Genomic DNA, 19,782 nt, shown 5'->3' on the forward strand with positions numbered 1-19,782 from the left:
ATAGGGCCACAGAGAGCAGTGGGGAGAGCCACCGTGGTAGCCCTGGCAGAGCAGTGGGTATAGATGCGAGCAGTGAAGAGAGTTGCAGAAGGCAGTGGAGAAAGCTGCATTGGTCCAGACCCTTTGTGAATAGAAGACGCTGCCAGGAAATATGGAATCATGGGCTTCGGTACAGGAACATCCTGGTGTCAATGTATGGACTCTTTAAAGAAACGAGGGAAAAATATGATGAACAGGCTTTCCTAGCTTTGCTAATGTGGTCCAAGAACCCTGGATTTAATGCGACTGAAGGAGCCTCCCTGGACTTAAGAACATGGGGGTGGGCTGGCAGATTTATAATTGAAGCAGCCTCCATAGACGATGAGACTTCCATTAATGTAATAAAGACCAGGAGGCACATTCTGGAATTATTAGGTAGTAAAGACCATGTGACATGAGGATGGGGGAGGCGATGCCACAGGTACCGCCTGCCGAAGCAAGTGGTGAGGACAGGGCACTGGGTGGGGCAGCAGGAGGTGTGGACAGTGCACTGGGTGTGCAGGAGAGGAGGATGGGTGAGACAGCCTTATGAAGCCCTGCCTCTGCCCCGTGCCAGCACACATCGCCCAAGGAATGTCCTGCAGCCACGTGAAGCTGCACCGCTGGCCTGTGCTGGGACACACTGCCACCAGCTGAGCCAAGCTGCTGTGATGTTGCACCTAGCTGCGGCGAAGCTGCATCAAACAGTGGAGCCACGTATGCCACTGAGCCCCACCAATTAGTCAATGGTACATTGCTCAAGCATTATCATCAGTAAGAGAACAATTTCCAGGGGCATACTGTTACCATTACATGGATGACATCTTGATAGCAACCCCAACCAAAAAGAGCTTTCACAGATTCAGCCAAGCCTGATGCAAGCATTAAGAACATTTGGGCTGCGAGTAGCATGGGGAAAAGTGCAGCAGCAACCACCCTGGACTCAAAATAATGGATCAGACCATACAGCCACAAACAATTCAACAAGTCTTAACAAAAATTCAAACTTTAAACAATGTGCAAAAACCTTTTGGGTACCATAAATTGGCTCAGACCCTATATAGGATTGAGCATCTCACAATTAGCACCCTCATTTAATATCCTAAGAGGTGATCCTGATCTAAATTCTCCCAGAAAATTAGCCACAGAGGCAAAAGTTGCTCTTGAAATAGTAGAGCAGGCTATCACAAACAGACAAGTCCACCAGATATGCCCAGAGCTGTGCATTACTGTATTTATTTTGATAGTCAATTGTGGGAAATACAAGCACAGAAACCTCCCAAGGTCTCAAACATACAAGCTCAGAGATGGTGGTGGATACAGTGTTTGACCTAGGACCTTGGAGAAGGCTTGAAGCTTTAGAATAGAAAAGTGAAACAGACATGAAGTAAGAATAAAGATTTGTAGTTTAAGCAGAAATATGTTTTAAGCAAGTAGAAATATGCCTCATGTAAGAGAATAAATATGTTAAGCAAGATAGTAGAAAATTTTAAAGTCTAGCAATAGAACTTGTTAAAGAGTTAGTAAAAAGTAGAAGATGCAGCAGTAAGTTTCTGTAGAGTTATATGAGTGGATAAAAAGAGCTGCATTGCGGAAAAATCATATAATACATAGCAATTGATGACTGGTTTATGGAGGTGCTAGTGAGCTTTGTGGAAGTAGCTGATGGGATAAGAAATTTATAGAAGACATTGTAACTAGAATTAGAATGGCTTCTGATGTGATGGTGTGTGTGGATGTAACAACCTTGAGGTCTCACCCTTCCATGAGTCTGATTTTGCAATAAACCGTCTTTTAATCACCTCATTAGTTGACCCCATTCACTTTGTATCCTGAACAGTCAATTTTCATCCTACCAGGATTGTTGGACAGTGGGATATTCAGTGGTCTGAGCCTTTACATGTTTTAGAGTGGCTGCTCCTACCTCACAAATCTAAAAAGACGGCACCTGCCATCTTTGAGTTAATTGCACAATTAATCATCAAATGCCATCAGAGATGCTTACAATTAAGTGCAAGAGATTCTTCCAAAATTATTATACCTGTGCCACAAGAACAATTTGAATGGTGCTTTGCCAGCAGCACAGCCTTGCAAAGTGCCTTGCAAAATTTCTTGGGACAGATTAGTTACCATCTACCAAGCCATAACTTACTGCAATTGAGTGGGACCACTGAATTATCCCTAAAACCACTGAACAGTTGCACATCCCTGAAAGGTGTTACAGTATTTACTGATGGTTCTGGGAAAATGGGAAAAGCCATTGTAACATGGAGAGAGTAAAATGAATTGCAAATATTGGAAGGTTGTGAGAGTGGATCACCTCAACTGGTAAAATGCTGTAGTTATGGCTTTTCAACATTTTCCCCATATTCCTTTAAATATTGTCACTCACTCTGCCTACATTGCTGATATCACATAGAGATCAGACTGAGCCCTGTTAAAATAAATTGACAATGCACAAGTATTTGACCTACTAAAAACTACATGGCATACCATCCAGGCATTAGAAGTCAAACAAATTTACCAGGTTTTATTGCAGAGGGTCAATGCTGAGCAGGTTGCCTAGCTAGCCCTGCTTGGACAGCACCACAGCCTTGCACAAGCAAAAGCATCACATGCCTTCTTCCATCAAGACGTTTGAGCCCTGCAGCAACAATTCCTGCTGTCAAACACAGAGGCTCGTAATATGGTTAACACCTGTACTGACTGCCAAGGCCACACTGCACCACTGCAGATGGGAATTAACCCTCATGGTCTGAGAGCCTTACAAATCTGGCAAGCAGATGTCACACACATCCCTGAATCTGGACATCTAAAATATGTGCATGTGTCAATTGACACCTTCTCATCAGCCATATGGGCTTCAGTACATACAGAGGAAAGGAGTTGGGATACCATCACACATTGGCAATCAGTCTTTGCTGCTTTAGGTATCCCCCATACCATCAAAACACACAATGGCCCTTGCTTACATTTCACAGAATGTGAGACAATTTCTACAACTCTAGGGTGTGTTACACCACACCAGTATTCCCCACTCAGCAACAGGATAGGCCACTGTGGAATGTGCACGTGGCACTTTAAAATGTATACTTGATAAACAGAAAGGGGGAATGAGTGGTGAGACCCCACAGAGTAGAGTGGCTAAAGCTATATATACTTGGAACCATTTAACAGTATTAGAAAATTCCCAGAATCCAGTAATTTTTAATCACTTTTTATCATTGCAGTCATCTAGTGATGCCCAATCACCTAAATCCAAAGTAATGGTGCAAGATATCACTAGGAAATAGGAAGGTCCATGGGATCTGCTTATGTGGGGACGTGGCTACACTTGTGTTTCCACAGACACTGGAACACAATGAGTTTCTGCCAGGTGTGTACACCCTGCTCTACATCCTGCTTGGGACCAGAAGCAGCACCTTCCTGATGGCCCTCCAGCAGATGTCATGGAGCAGTGATTTAAACAATTTGTAGACCTGCTACATGGAGATCTGGGACAATCTATTTAAGGATTTTTTAATCTATTTAAGGATATCAAAATTTTATCTAGTTAAAGATACAAGGACTTAAGGATTTTACCTATTTAAGGACATGAATTGCAAACCCAAACTAAGACAGATTGTTTCTCCTGTTAGTTGGCTTTCTAACGGTTCTACAGAAAGTTGTAAAATTGTAACTTCTAAGTAGTGAGCCTTCACCATGCCATTTTGAGAATTTATATTACTGGTAATCCCATTTGACAGCTCCTGGATATGAATGTTACATCTCCAATGATACATGGGATATATCACTACTTGATAGGGGCTAGGCTTGTTGAGTTGGGTGGAAATCCTCATTCAACCTAGGCTTTTGTTTGTGTCATCATGATTGTTTTGTACACTGTGCTGTATTTGTAATCCTGAATGCAAGGGCCCTGCAGAGGATGACAGACTTTGTATTTAAAAACAAAATGGGGGAACTGTGGTGGATAACAGCTGGCCTTAAGGCCTCACAGTTATAAATAATCCTAATTTTATAAGTGAAATATAACTAATTATATAACTAATTATATAATTACCTTAATTATATAACTCGACCAGTCTGGACAACTGGGGAGCAGGTCTAGGCTGTTGGGGACACAGGCAGCTATTGGCCAGTTAGCTGGATGGCAACTAATTCAGCCAATCAGAACTGTGTGGACCTTCAAAACTATATAAGGAGAAGAGCACTCAGTAAAAGTTGGCTGTTGTCACATGAACCTCGGTGTGTACTGTTGTGTGCCTGTCTCCAACATCAGCAACATGTAGGTACACACCTGAATAGCAGGTGTAAGCAATCTCCTGTCACCCTAAAGTATGATGTTCAAAAACCACTCAACAGAAGATAAAAACCTGTTTTCTAGCTGAGGAGCAGGTACTTTCAGAAGCAGCTATTTACTAAAGCAACTGCTGCTTTGTTTCTTCAAGACATGATTGATCATGGGTCTGTCCAGTGTAGGATAGAAAATAAGAAAAAAACACATTGTCTTTATAAATCTTTAAAAATCCCTATTTTTGCTGTTTTTCTGAAAGTCAGATATTCTATGCAGTTCAGTCAGTGTTTTCTGTATAACTTCCAGAGTTATCACACCCTGATCATCATCTTTTTCACATAGAATGATGAGCTGGCATGAGGAGCCAATTTAGTTTTGAGTTGTCTCAACACTGGTTGTCAGGGATGCACATGTGCCACCTGCAACAGGAAAATAGAATATAGGAGGAAGCCTTGTCTCTGAGGAGATTTTACCTGGCAACAATTCACATGGGGCAAACAGTCAACAGGAGAGTACTTACTCCCCAGAGAGGCTTCTCCAATTAGATGATGATAGGTCTCCACCAATGGACTGCCACTGAAGGTTGGACTGGACCAATAGTCTCCTGTCAGGAGGCAGACTTTGGGAGGGGCCAGGGAGCATAAAAGCAACTGCACGACAAGCTCTGGGGGTTTTTGCACCTTGTGCATTTTGCTTTTTGGCTTGGTGACTGGGGCTTTTTTGTGTCTCATCTTTTGGGCTTTTTGAGTCTTGGGGCCTCTCGGGTCTTGTGTTTTTGCTTTGGCTCCAGCCTGTGGAGGCTCACTTGCTCCTTTGACCTGGCCCTAGCCTGTTTTTTGTCCTTTTAGACCTGGTCCTAGCCTGCCTTTTGGCTCTCCTGCTCTTGCTGGCTCTTGCTTGCCCTCACACCTGTCCTGCCTCCCTGTGTCCCTGACCGCCACTCTGTTGTTTCACCCCTACATCCCTACCCAAGCCATCAGCATCCAACCCCAGCTGCCTCCAATCCAGCCCATCGCCACTATCCCCACTGTGACCCTGTCCAGGGTTCTGGACCTCCTGCCCATGCATGCACTCACCATGCGCCCAGCTGCTCGTCGCCACAGCAGCTGTGCCTGTGGAGCTGTGCATCTCTGAGAGCTGCACAGGCTGAGCAGCAGGCAGAGTGCAGTGCAACCTCCCACCTTGTGGACATTGACAGCACTCCCCAGCCCTGTTAGTGGTAACACCCACTTTTTCCCTCTATCTCCCCTCCCTTTCTCTCTCTCCCCCTTTTTCCTTTTCCATTTTTTCTTCCTCCTGCTCTGTCTTTTCTAGTCCTCTTTAGTAGGGTAACTCCATTTTTTTGTGTTTTATTTTTCAATATCAACAAATGGTACTCAGATACAATGTTTGTCTCAGTTGACTTGGTTTCATTCATGAACATCTATTTTTAAAAGAACTCTTCACAGTTCCCCACAGTGGATGAGGCATTTAAATTCGTGGCAGCAGTGGGGTGGTCTTGAACAAAAGCCTTGTATCTGTTCTAATCATTTTGTATGTATCTTGGGGAGAGATTTCATTTGGGTATTAAAGAAAAAAAAAAGGTGTGACGCTCCCTGAAACCTTGTGCCTGCTGATCTAACTGACTAACATATATCCTTTCAGAAATTGTTTTTTCTCTCTGGCAATTTGGAACTCATTACAGTGTGACCCTTTATAAGAAGAATTTTGTCCTGTTATCTGTAACTGCTGTGATATTTTAACGTCTGTCCTCTCAGAAACTATTTTTCCTTGGGGCAATTTGGGACTTCTATGGTGCAGCCCTGTGGGGAGATATCACGAGGTCTCAAGATATCGCGAGGTCTCAAGATATCGTGATGTTACACTTAGGCGGAACCCCTCCCCTTTTACCGTTAACTGACCGTTACCCCCTGTTATAAATTACCCTGTCTAACTGTTAATAAAGGCCAGTTACTGTCCACCACATTGGTGTATGCGTGTGCTTGGCCCGTGTGGCAGAGGCGCTGCCACTGAACTGTCCTTGACCCGGGACGCCACACCCTAAGCGGTGGCAACAAGTGGTGCCGAAACCCGGGATCGATCTGGGAAGCAGGAATCGCCTGGGCGAGCAAACGGCGGCTGGAGCAGCAGGACTGTCTCCGGTGGGGAGGACGTTCCCAGAGGACTGGCAAGAGGGGACGGTCTCACACTGAGATTCAGCAAAGGAGGAAGGCTCATTCCAGGAGCTGGCGAAGGAGGAAGGTTCGCGCCTAGGACCGATGAAGGAGGAAGTCTCGTGCTGGAAAATTGGCGAAAGAGGAAGGCTTGCGTCGCAGCTGGAGGAAGAGGAGGTCTTGTGTCGCGATTCGGCGAAAGAGGACCTGGTGAAGGAGGAAGGCTCGTGTTGATAGCCAGCAATGGAGAGGATGGAGCCCCTTGCTAAGGTCGTTTTTAAAATTCACAGAGAAAGGGGCATAGATTGTGAGCCGGGAGATTTTTTTCCTCGCAGTGTTGAAGCTCCTGCGCATTGGGGCAATCAGGCATCCGGAGGATATCTTCTGCCCGGAAGTATGGGATAATTGTACTGGGGCCCTAGCGGAGGAGCTATGTCCTCAGGCTTGGGGCGGAGTCTAAAATCATGGGGCAAGGTCATGCGGGCTCTGAAAAAGGCTCAGCCGGTCCAGCGGGAGCGGGGAAAGTGGAAGGCCACCCAGGACTGCTTGTGGGAGGAGCCCCGGCAGGGTGCGGATGATCGTGGGTCCGCTGAGTGTGGGGATTCGCAGCCGTGGGAGCGCTCTTCGCAGCTCCCAAGCCCAGGCACCCCATCTACGGGGAAAAAGCGGTCATTTTGGGACGGACTGCTTGAGGAGGCGCGGAACGCAGCCGTTAACTCAGAGGCGCAGAGCGTGGCCGTCGTTAACTCAGAGGCGCAGAGCGCGGCCGTTGGTTCAGAGGCGCGGGGTACGGCCGTTAGTTCGGAGGCGCAGAGCGCGGCCGTTGGTTCAGACGCGCGGAGCCCCGCCGTTAGCTGGGAGGCAGGGGGGCTGCCATTGACTCGGAGTCTGAGGGAGCCTGGGCGGGGCCTCGGCCTCATGCGCCACAGGGTGACGAGCCCCAGAGCGGCGGAGGGGGTCACCATGGCGACCCGCAGCCGGCAGGGCTGTTGAGGCGGCGCGCCAGGGCTTGAGCCACCGGGCTCCCAACTGGCCGCGCCCAACAGCCGCTGCCTCCAGCGGCTGCGCCTATGCAGGGCCGGTGGGCAGCCTGGGCGGCGCAGGATGGCCAGACCGTTCCGTGGGCTGGTGGCAAGCGGAGCCGGGCAGCGCGGTACCGACATTGGGGCGATGCATCGCACCGGGGAGAAGGGCCGTGCAGGGCGGCGGGAGTCCTGCCCCCCCGCCCTCCGCAGCAGTGGCGGCTGGGCCGTGCTGGGGGTGCTGACGGAGAACAGGCAGCAGCAGCAGCGGCCCAGCGGCCAGGGTGCTGCTGTTAACAAGCTTTTCTGGCTTTGAAAACACTATCACTTCATGTAGAAAAGATGAAGTGCCCAACTGCATCATCAGTGCTGCATCAAAGCAAAGTTTTGCTATCTACATAGATGATTCAGAAGATAAAGAAAACTACAGCTGCCAAGTGTCTGAAGAGCTGGAATTAAGCCACTGTGAACTGGATACCAGTGCAATGACATCCAGTATTCATCGGCGGCTGGATCTGAGTTCAGGCTCTCCTATGGTAGTGGAAGATGTTGTAACTCTGGCTGGAGAGTATGCAGAAGACATTCATCAGTACCTCCAAGAGGCAGAAGTAAGATTTAGGCCCAAGTCCTACTGCATGAAGAAGCAGCCAGATATCACAACAGGAATGTGTGCTATCCTGGTAGACTGGCTGGGGGAAGTAGGGGAAGAGTATAAACTTTGGACAGAGACTTTGTACTTGGCAGTGAACTTCCTGGAGAAGTTTCTTTCCTGCATGTCTGCTCTCAGAGGGAAGTTACAGCTTGTGGCAACAGCAGCAATTCTTCTGGCTGCTAAGTATGAAGAGATCTACCCACCAGATGTGGATGAATTTGTCTATATAACAGATGATACCTACACAAAGAAGCAGCTGCTAAGAATGGAACACTTGCTTCTCAAAGTGCTGGGTTTTGACCTAACAGCCCCAACTGTCAACCAGTTCCTCCTTCAGTATATTCAGAGACGTGGAATCTGTATGAGGATGGAGAACCTTGCAAAGTATCTTGCAGAGCTGAGTCTCCTTCAAGTTGATCCTCTTCTGGAGTACCTTCCTTCACAAATTGCTGCAGCAGCCTACTGTTTGGCAAACTATACAGTGAACAGATCTTTCTGGCCAGAAGAACACCTTAACATTGTGACACTGGGCCACCCGAGCACTTGAGGAAGGCCCACAGGTCATAATTAAAAATTAACTAGGGGAATGGGAATAGGGTTGGAGACTGCTACTCCCAGGGCGAGGGTATGCAGCCATTAAGAAAAATAGTAAGATCAAAAGGTGCCCATTAAGTCGATAAAACCGGACCTTCAGGGCAAAAACTAATGAAATTTGTAAAGTTTGTTTTTGCAGGACTGAATCCTCAGACACCCCTGCAGCCCGTATACCCTGCTTGCTAAAGACTGTGACGAATCATCAAGCAGCCCGATGGCAGACCATACTGGGGTTGTGAAAGAACTCAGTGACCGAACTAAAGGAGAGGCCAGTGCAGAGAAAGACGGGGGGGGGGAAAAAAAAAATAAAAAAAACCACCTCAGCAAAAATGTTGAGAGGTATCCATCAAGTGGAGTTCAAGCTCTGGCCAGGTTCCAGGTTCTGGCTCTACTTGCCAGAATGCCAATTAACCCACAGTTTTTCCTGCGTCAAAGGATCAAAGGGCGATTTGGAGGGGACATAAATCTGTACATGAACTCTCCAAATCCTCTCTAGTTTAAGATCAAACAGGTCACAGACTGTTTGAGAGAATAATTCGGTGCTATGAGGTCAACTAAAAAACTGAGGAGGTCCTGCAGAGATATTCAAAGTCATGGTTCAGTCAGCCCCCATGACTGATCACCTTACATTTTAAACAAGTTTGTGTTGTTTTTTAGAAAAAAACAGTTAGAGATAGTTAGCTTTTTGTTTGTTAAACATTTGCAGATTACAAGTTTATTGCAGTTGTGTTACATTGTTCAAGCTAAGTACATTTTGCCAGTTACACGTTTCCTACTTGTCAGTTTTGTTTTAACCTTAGAATTTTCTATGTTTTTAGTTGGTCATAAAAGGGGGGGGAAATGTGGGGAGATATCGCGAGGTCTCAAGATATCGCGAGGTCTCAAGATATCGCGATGTTATGCTTAGGCGGAACCCCTCCCCTTTTACCGTTAACTGACTGTTACCCCCTGTTATAAATGACCCTGTCTAACCGTTAATAAATAGTTAATAGTTAATAAATAAATAATAGTTACTGTGCACCACATTGGTGTATGCGTGTGCTTGGCCTGTGTGGCAGAGGCGCTGTCACTGAACCATCCTCGACCTGAGACACCATGCCCTAAGCGGTGGCAACACAGCCCTTTCTGAGGAGCATTTTGCCCCCCTTTATGTAACTCTGTGTGCAGCTGCCTTTGTGATTTAAAGTGTGCTCCCTCAGGAAGCATTTGGGGCATTTTTGGGTATTTTTATCGTGTGGCCTTTCCTGGGAAGTAAAATGTCCCATCTCTGCAGCCAGTTGGCTTGTTGCTGTGAAGTGAATACTCCTGGGGAATGCTTTTCAGGGCACCTGGAAGTTTTAATAGTGTGACCCTCTTCAGGAAGCTGTTTTGCCACTTCTCTCACAGTGTGTACTTTTTTAAAAACAACACAAAACCCCCACAACCTTTCGTGTACTTTTGGAGCACATAGAGATTATAAGGTGTTACCCTCCCTGAAAGTTGTTTGCCCGAAAAACAGTTGTGGATATTCTCAGTTAGTCAAAGAAAGAACAGAGATAATTTCTCCCAGGCTAAGCCTGGGAAACTTCGAGAAAATAATTAAAACAATTATTATCTCTCTTTCAATACCTGTTGTTTATAGATATGATTCTCCGGAGTGTGCTATTCATAGTTCACCAATAGTGTGAGAGGTTTTTCCTTTGAGACCAACCAAGTTTCCCCTTAGCGAGTCACATTATAAAAGACACACTAATTTTCATTAAAGCCTTCTGACTGACCTTCTGAAGACTGGAGTCTTTTCTTCCCGTCCCTGACTCAACAGCATCAAACAGTAGTAATAAATGTAAGTGCTGTAAAAGGAGAGTGGGGCAGAAAGCCATCTGCTCCCTTATTGGATTTCTTAGGAGGTTTTAGAGCAAGACTCTCTGTGTCTGGATTAGAGTGGGTTAGGGACCACTGGCACAGCATCCAAAGTGTTATAGACCAGGTCTTGGCTTTGCAGGCAAAAGCAAAATCCAAGCCTGGGAATGAGAAAGCAGCCATGTGTGTGGTATTGGGGGTGCCTCTGATGGCTGCTATACAGGAGAGGACTGCCCAGTGTTGCCAGGAGACGACAGTGATTGAATCACTATGCTAGTGCAATTCTTGCAAATCTGTATTGTGAACTTGCAGAGAAATTTTGAGGAGAAAAAAAAAGCAGAATGACAGCTTGTGGCAGGTTTTGGGGGACGGTTTAGCAAGGGAAGCCACTGGTCCATGCACTGCTGGTCTGTGCACCCTTGGTCTGGTGGCTGCTGGTCCCAGAGCCTTTGGTCCTGTAGCCTCTGATCCCACAGCTGCCAGTCCTGGAGCTGCTGTGGCTCTCCTGAATGATGTCATGGCCAGAGCTGTCACTCCCTCAGAACTCAAAAGAGAGCCCACAGCAGCAGGCCAAGCTGAGCTGGCACCACAGTCTGCGCTTGCCCCTTAATAAAAATGGATTACACATATGAGAATGATCAGGATCAGTCCCCCCTCCTAACAACCAAAGACCTGCCTTTCACAGCTCTGGAACTGGGTAAACTGAAGATGGAATTGGGCTGCCATCCTGGCAAAACTGAAACTGAGTATGTCTTTCGTATTTCCTTAAGCAGAGAAGGCCAAATACTGCTTAAGGAGAAGGAGGCAGAAGGTTACTGGAGTCCAGGTGTTTTACTCATCCCTGAAGGCTGCCGGGAATCATGGAATTTGACCCAGAGGGCTGCATATTGGGCTGGTGGTGTAGATCCCTTGGAAAGAGGTGACCCCCTCACTATAGAAAGGACCAATTACCAGAGACATAAAGCAGCCTGTCTACGAATGATGTAAAATTGCAAAATTCTGCCTTTCCAAGAATCCCCTATCTTGCTCTCAGTAGATCCTGAGAGAATGACTTCTCTAATTTGAGGGCTTCTCAGCTCTCTAAAACTGATAGGAATTCAGTGGCAGGGAAACTTACAGGCTTTGGCCCCCTTAAAGAGAGTAATTGCTGGTCTGAGAGGTACCACCTCCTCCCCTACAGGGGATATCCTGGCCCAGGAACGCAAAGTGTAGGTCTGGGGAGACGTCACCTGGGAATGAATCAATTTTTCTCAAAAATACGGTCCTGTAAAAACAACAGTAGACCAACCAGGAACTTGTGTGGTGAGACATTCCTGGCATAGCCCCAAACTATGATCCAGGATTCCTCTCCCCTCCAGTCTAGGTGGAAGAAAGCAGCCACTGACCAGACAAACTATATGAGCACAAGGTTGGCAGAAGGGAGGACTGAAAAGAGTGATGGACTGTGGAGGTCCAGCAGCCTGGCCTGGCCAGTGAGCCAGCCATAGCTGCGAACAACCCAAGGCCATGGAAAGCAACCCTCTAAGTGTGGGGACATGGTTTCAAGTTAGGGAGCGAGAGTTCAAGTTTGTTTGAAAGGGATCATAGGAGTTACTATGTTAATTTAGGTTATTTTTTTTTTTTTTGTGATTGACTAGAATGTTTCTAGAATGTTCCATAGTAATGTTTATAAGTAGGGATTACCCCTTAGTCTTGGTCTTAGAGGTCGGGTGCATTCAGGAGTGCTCCTGTGATCTCAGCATAGAAGAATAAAGGACCCTCAGATTTTCGATCTAAGACCCACTCTTTCTTCTGCACTGACCCCGTGCTTTGCCTATGCCCGTCCTTGCGGATGTGGACAGAACAACACGAAACATGACAAGTGGCACCTGAACACAGACCCTTGAACAAGGGTCCTGGAAGGCTCTCCAGCGATGGACCTGCAGGACAGCTGTCACTGGACATAAGTCCTGGTCAGGAAGTCTACTACCCTGAGAGCATGAGTCCAAGTTTTATTGGACTTGGCTGCAAGGGTAGACCAAGCTACTTCTGACTGGGGGGAGCCAGTCTGGTCAGCGGGCCCCATAGGACTTTCTAAAAGTGCTGCCAACTGGAGTTGGACAAGGATTGTGATCCACCCTGCAGAGGAGTGCAGGTGAGCTATAGTAGAGGAAATGTATTGTACTTAAATATCTGTATATAGGCTTTGCCCTGGGAGGTCCCGGTTGTCCTTGATGGGCTGCAGCTGCGATGTGCTTAATTGGGCTGCAGCTGTGACTAGTGAAGATAACTGGGATAAAAGGGGGCAGGTTAGCCAATCAGGGAGAGCCTTGAAGGAGCCCTGAACTGAGAAAGAACAACATGCAGAAGAAGGAGTCTGTGAAGATCTGCAGCCATAAGAACATGCTGAGGAGGTATGGACTTTAGAAATCTGATAACAACAGTATGGGACTCTAGAAGTAGAACAACAACAGTGAGCCTACAGGAGAAAGTGTGGTTTTTTGTTTTAGCCATGGGACTAAAGCTGTCCATGGCAGAGTGGGACATATACTTGCAGTTTAAGGGGCTTTTAGTTAAGCATAGGGAAAAATTTTCTAAGAGAAAGCTTAAGGCAATTATTAGGTGTATCTTTTGTAATCTTCCTTCTGTTACAGAGGATATTATTTTTACTGTGGGGTTTTGGAATTCTGTTGGGGACAAGATTTATGATTTAAGTTCCAAAAGGGATTTTGGGGTTTTTTGTTTACTTCCAGTATTCCAGGTTGTTTATAAAGTGGTTGTTAGAGGTTAAGCCCGATCCCCCTGATAACCCCATCTGTTCTCTACCCTTGGTTCCTGGGTATGAGCCAGTCCTTAATTCTTCCCTCAACCCTCCCACATGGGGTTCCGCCTCCAGATTGGGTAATGCCCCTCTGTAGTGTTCCACCCTTTTTGTCACCCTACCTCTTCTTTTTGCACCCCCTCAAGCTTCTTCTTCTCTACCCCTGACTCCTCTGACCCTGGGACTGGTACACCAGAGCAAAGCCTGCTGAGTGCATGGGAGCCCATGCCTTATAGAACTCTCATTCTTTCATGCCCCTATCCTTCTTGTCCTTTGGACTACCCTGGAATGGGATATGGAGCTGATATTGCCAGCATGCTTGGAGGAAGTGTTGGTTTGCTGCATTACTCTATTGCCCCATATCCACCACCAACTCCTCCAGCAAGGGCCCAAGATGGCAATGGTGCTTCCATTTTGAAACTTTCCCACTCTGACCCTCTCCTGCCTGTGCTCTCTCCTGAATTCCCTTCCTCTTCTGCCAACCACCATTTTGCTGCATCCTCTGCCCAAGCCAACACGTTACAACAAAACCAAGGTCCTTCCCCTGTCACCACCTCTTCCACTTCAAGCTCCACTGTGGACCACGACCCTTCCATCTCAGGCCACACCCCTTCCGGGGGAGCCAGATCCATGCCCACCTTGGTTTCTGAAGTGCTGCCTTAAAACATGGCAATGCCTATGCAGCCCAGTTGTCCCTCCTCCTCAGAAAAGGATCTCAAACCTTCTGAAACCAGTGACACTGAAGACCTGTGGGAGAGGATCTGGAAGGAGGCGGTAAAGGAGGGAAACTGGGAGGTGATTTCTAAGTTTACTGCCTTTCTAGTGCAATACAGAGGCGGGGGGGCGCAAACTGTGATAGAAGCCACTTGCATATGGGGAGGTGAAAGAGTTATGCAGTGTGGCCAAAGACTATGGGAGAGGGTCACAACATTTTAATGCAGGCTACCTTCTCTGCACATGCCTTGACACCCCATGACATGTGATATGTGATGACTATGACTATATATTCTGTCCCCCATGGAATACACCCTATAGGAAGGGGGGGTGGAAGAGACAATTGAACCAACTATTGAATAATTGTGCCAGGGACCTAGCAAGAGCACTACTAACCATCAACCACTTAGGAAGAGAAGGACCATATAGCCAGGCTGAGGACCAAGCTGAAATCCTCTGTGGACAAGTGCTAGAGGACATTTAAAACATGGCCAGAAAAGCACTGATTCAGGTGCCTGATGGTAGTACACCAATTCTAGACTTTGCTGACATAAAACAAGGGCCTGATGAACCATACCTGAAATTTGTGGACAGACTCAAAAACAGGTTGCCGATGAAAGGGACATCATTCTAAAGAAGCTGGTGGTGTCAAATGCATCCCCGGAATGCAAAAAGGCATTGTGTGCTCTCCCATTTGAGCCAGAACCATCTTTGACCCAGATGATCGAGACTTGCTATCACCTTGGGACACCAGAACATTTCACTGCCTCACAAGCACAAGCCATTGGACAAGGCATTGCAGAGCCTTAGCCACCATGCAGGTCACCCTACAAGGACATTCATGTCAAGCCCAAAGACTGTGCTTTGAGTGCGGAAAACCAGATACTTTATAAATAAAGACTGCCCTCAGTGAGGAGCAAAACCTGCTTCTAAGACCTGTGGGTGTAAAGGACATTACAAGAATAGCCAGTCTCACCCAAGATAGGGGAGCCACAACAGACACCAGCAGGAAACTTCCATTGAAGCATAGGATGACTCCACATGATGTTACAAATTACCCAGCTATTGATGCCTACCATCATTGAAGGGCAAGTGGCCCAGAGCTTAAGTGCACCATTTCAGGACTCCCATCAATCATGCCCCCAGGTGCCAAACTGGATGTGGCAAGTACCAAGCCAGTAATGTTAACAGATGTTATGGCCCAAACTATATCTATGGGTCAGCTTTGGCCCAAAGATCAGCTTTTAGAACTCCTAATACTAGGTAAATGCAGGTCAACAACTGAAGTATTTTTTGTCCTACTTCCAGTTTTGTCTGTAATGTCTGGACAAGAAATGGCGGTATTGGTTACGTGTCCCGATCCACCTTGCTTCATCCCCAAAGGACTAACAATTGCTCAGGCAATCCTGTTCCCTAAGTATCATCCCTGGTGATGTCAACCAAAATAATTAGTAAAAGTCAGCCTAGATTAACAGTCAAACTAAATAACAAGAAGATCACCCTCACAGGACTCATAGATACAGGCACAGATGTGACAGTAATTTCACAATCTCAGTGGCCTCCTGATTGGATGCTAACACCTGCTACAGGAACATTACTGGAGGTTGGAGGCAACAGTGACAGCCTGAAGAGTGTGCAGCTCATCAAATCTGAGGTACCCAAAGGCTGCGTTGCTACCACCAGACCCTTCGTAGTGAGACCCCCCCAAAATTCCACGGGGAAGGGAAATTCTATCTCAATGGGGGATGAGGCTAGCAATGGGTTTTTAATTGGAGGCATTGAGCAGCATGACACCCCTAAGTTAACTTGGAAAACTGACAAACCCATATGCATAAATCAATGGCCCCTACCTGCGGAAAAGCTTGTCGTGCTCGAGTCTCTAGTCCAAGAACAAGTCCAAAAATGACACATCACTCCCACCATGCCCATGGAACACACCCATCTTTGTGATCCAAAAGCGTGACAGTGACAAGTGGCATCTCTTTCAAGACATATGGAAGATCAATGATGCAATAGAGGACATAGGCATTTAACAACCTGGATTACCGTCACCTGCAATGATTCCCAAAGATTGGAAATTGACTGTCATTGACTTTTTTCATATCCCTCTCTGTGATGTCCTGTTTTTGGTTTGTTCCAATTTTCCCCAGATTGTATGAAATGGTTTGCCCTAAAGTTCCCTCCCTCTGTCAGTTAAATCGCCCCTCCTATGTAACTATGGTTTTTTGAATGTATCCAAGTTTTCCCCACCCCAGTTCCCTTGTCTATCACCCGGCAGTCCAGCCTTTTCTTCTAGATTCTTCTCTCCAGGATGTCGGGTGATTGGGCGGGAGCTGGGGGCCCCTCCTCTGTTCTGTTTTAATTCGCTAGATAAACTTGTCACTCAGGTTAGATATGTTAATTTACATATCCTTATTCGCTGTTTGGGGTTTACACCCCTACCCACCCCCTGCCTTTATAAGTTACTGCATTCCAGTTTTCTCTGGTCTCAGGTAGCTCCCCGCTCCCCTTGTTGTTCCTCCTTGTTCCGGTTTCTCGCCTTGTTGGACAATAAATCCAACGTTTTCCATACCGCTGCCTGAGCCCCTCCTTCCTATCCGCGCGCTCCTTGGCTTCCGCCCTTGTGTGAGGCTGCGACCCACAGGTGCAGACCTGACTCCGAGTCAGGCAGGCACCCTCAACTGCGAGCTGGGCTGTGAGCTGCCGGGTCTCCGATCACTAGCACGGCCGCACCTCTCCAACCTGATGATGGTCCACGGTGTGCATTCTTCATTCCCAGTATCAATCGGCAAGATCTGCTTCAGTGAAACTACTGGACAGTGTTGCGCCAGGGCATGAAAAATTGTCCAACCATCTGTCAGTGGTTTGTAGCCAAAGTTTTAATGCCTGTTTGCAAAGAACATATGCAAACTATCATTTACTGCTACATGGACGACATCTTCATTGCAGCATAAACTGACTCAACCCTAGATGTTGCACTACAACCTACTATCACAGCTGTCCAACACACAGGGCTCACCACTGCAGAGCAAAAATACAACAAACATTGCCTTGGAGATACTTGGGATTTAATATCCTCTCCCAGACCATCCAACCACAACCAATACAATCAAACAATCCAGAGATGCTCTATGACCTATAAAAATTGCTTGAGACTGTCAGTTGGGTTAGGCAAATGGAATGACAAATGGAGATTTGGCACCATTATTTAATCAGCTAGAAGGAGACAGACCTGAATTCACCCACACACCTGACCAATGAAGTAAAAGATGCTTTAGAAAATGTGTCTCAAGCCATTTCAACTTGACAGACTCATTGAATGGATCCAAATTTGTAATTCTTGTTAGCCATTCAATGTGAGAATGTGAGAAATGGATTAGTAAAGGATTCTTAAAACCTGATGGATAGCTCACGCAGTCTTGTACATCTGTATGCAACCTCTGAGATAAAGTGTGCTGACTTAGGAAGGCCATGAAATAGAGATGATAGTGTTGAGAGAGAGATTTAGCTAGAAACAAGTTTCAAAAGCTGGCCTTGCAAAAAGACCAGATATTTTAGAATATTAGAACTGTGAACGATGCATTTTAACAAGATCATATGGGTATAATAATAGGTGATTGATGTTAGAAGTATTAGCAGCATTATGTGGCAAAAGTTAATAGGCTGGAAAACATTTATAAGACATTGTAACAAGAGAATAGGTTGGCTTCTGATAAAATGGCACTGAGTTTTACATCTTTTATGTCTCACCCTTCTGTGAGACTGATAATGAAATAAAATCTTTCAAAACACCTCTCAGTTGCCCCATCTCTGTAGAGCTGTGATTTTCCAACACTCCCAGACCATACAACCACAACCAAAACAGTCAAACAACAATCCAGAGATGCTCCATGACCTACCAAAGTTGCTTGAAACCATCAATTGGTTTAAGACTTTGCTTGGAATTACAAATAGAGATTTGGCACCATTATTAAACTGCTAGGACACACAGACCTGAATTCACCAAGACACCTGACCAATGAAGCGAAAAATGCCTTAGAAAACATGTCTCAAGCCATTTCAACTTGACAGGCTCATCAAATGGATACCAATTGGACATTCTTGTTAGCCATTCTAGGAAAGGAACTCCAACGTTATGCCTTAATTTTTCAGTGAGATCCTGGTTTACCTGACCCTTTATAAATCTTAAGATGAAATTGCTTACCACACAAACTGGGGAAAACGTTTTCTACAAAATTAGAAAATGACCCAACTTGTTATAAGAGCTCAGTCACATCCAAATCTTCTTTCAAAGATTTTTCTATAGTATTTTGAAAGAAATTGAAATTGCGTAGACCCTTTTTATTCTCTCTCTCCCCCTCCCCTTTTCCATTTTTCTTTCTTCTGCTCTGTATTTTCTAGCCCTTTTTAGTAGGATGACTCATTTTTTTTCATGTTTTGTTTCTCATTATCACTAAACAGTTCTCAGATACAATGTTTGTCTCAGTTCACCTAATTTCATTCCTGACCATCTATTTTTAAAAGAACTGCTTGCAGTTCCCCACAGTGGAATGCAATAGCTGGTTCCAGCTAAGGCTTACTAATTTTTTCAGGAAATCATCTCTAATTTTAGTGAATCAACTGACAGATTCAAGTAACATGCTTAATATTAAACCAGAAAACTTCATGCTGTGAACAGAATATAGGTAACATATTAGTCTTGTGTGAGGAGAGATAGGCTAGAATTGAGTTACAGACTGTGGGACGCATCTGCAGAATGCCATGGCACCACAAAGAAACTTATCTCTGCCTGACCTTGGGGGCAACATGGTGCCATGTGGCAGAACCCTGCAGAGAGGAGCTTGGTGGAAGCTGACAGGCCCCTGAACAGTGCGTGATCACCCCATATAAGAACATTAAGAAAGTGTGTTGCTGACGTTGTGATGTGTGATAGATGAGAATTATCATATAAAGAAATACTGAGTCTTAAAGGACTGTACAAAACCAGCTTGTTTCTTTGAATAAAGGATTCAGATTCTTTGCCAGTCTGACTCAATGCCTCTGTCATTCACAGTCTTGTACTTCGATTTTTAGCCTAACTTCAAGTGCTCCTGGGAAAAACAATATACTTGAAGGATATCTGGTGTATCTAATCAAAATCATGTGTCATTTAAAAATCTATGAATACCGGGAAACCTATGCTAGAATTTGTCCATGTTATTTATTAGATGTTAGAAGAAGATTAATCTATTCTGGAGCGTGTTGCTATCTAAGAAATTCCTTCTTTATTGTATAAATTTTCTTGCATAGAATTATTTTATTTAACTTTTCAAAGTGCAGTTCTAAACTTTAAAAGTGAGCAACCTCTCTCAAGACAATGGTAATGCAATCAGGAGTAACAGAAAGAAAATAAATGGCTTATAAAGAATTGAATTTTCATTTTATGTCTAAATTCCACCACATATACAAAATGTGCATCTCAATCATATCAGTCTAACATATCAACACCACAGCTAACACAAACACACTGAGATAATGTACGGATTTATAAATATAAATAGGCAATTACAGTACTATTCCACTGGATCATATAACTATAACATCCTTAATCAAAGCATTTGGCATGAGAACAAAAAATATAAAAGAACCTGTAATACATTCCATGAAAAAAAATTACAGCATTTGAAACAGGTATTTTTAATAATTTAGTAGTGACA

The 19,782-nt window shown here is 45.4% G+C and overlaps 2 protein-coding genes across 6 annotated transcripts in view; one reads left to right on the top strand and one right to left on the bottom strand.

Annotated features, from left to right (window-relative positions):
* TMEM161B (transmembrane protein 161B) overlaps nt 1–19,782 on the bottom strand; it is a 210,262-nt gene that overhangs the window by 76,980 nt on the left and 113,500 nt on the right. The window lies entirely within an intron of this gene.
* LOC118699851 (cyclin-A1-like) lies at nt 7,118–9,756 on the top strand. Its single transcript, XM_036404042.1, is given in 2 exon segments — nt 7,118–7,787; nt 7,789–9,756. Coding segments are annotated over 2 exon segments (1,116 nt in total). The 5' UTR covers nt 7,118–7,569; the 3' UTR covers nt 8,687–9,756.

The sequence above is a fragment of the Molothrus ater genome, chromosome Z (assembly GCF_012460135.2).
Source record: "Molothrus ater isolate BHLD 08-10-18 breed brown headed cowbird chromosome Z, BPBGC_Mater_1.1, whole genome shotgun sequence".
Lineage (NCBI taxonomy): Eukaryota > Metazoa > Chordata > Aves > Passeriformes > Icteridae > Molothrus > Molothrus ater.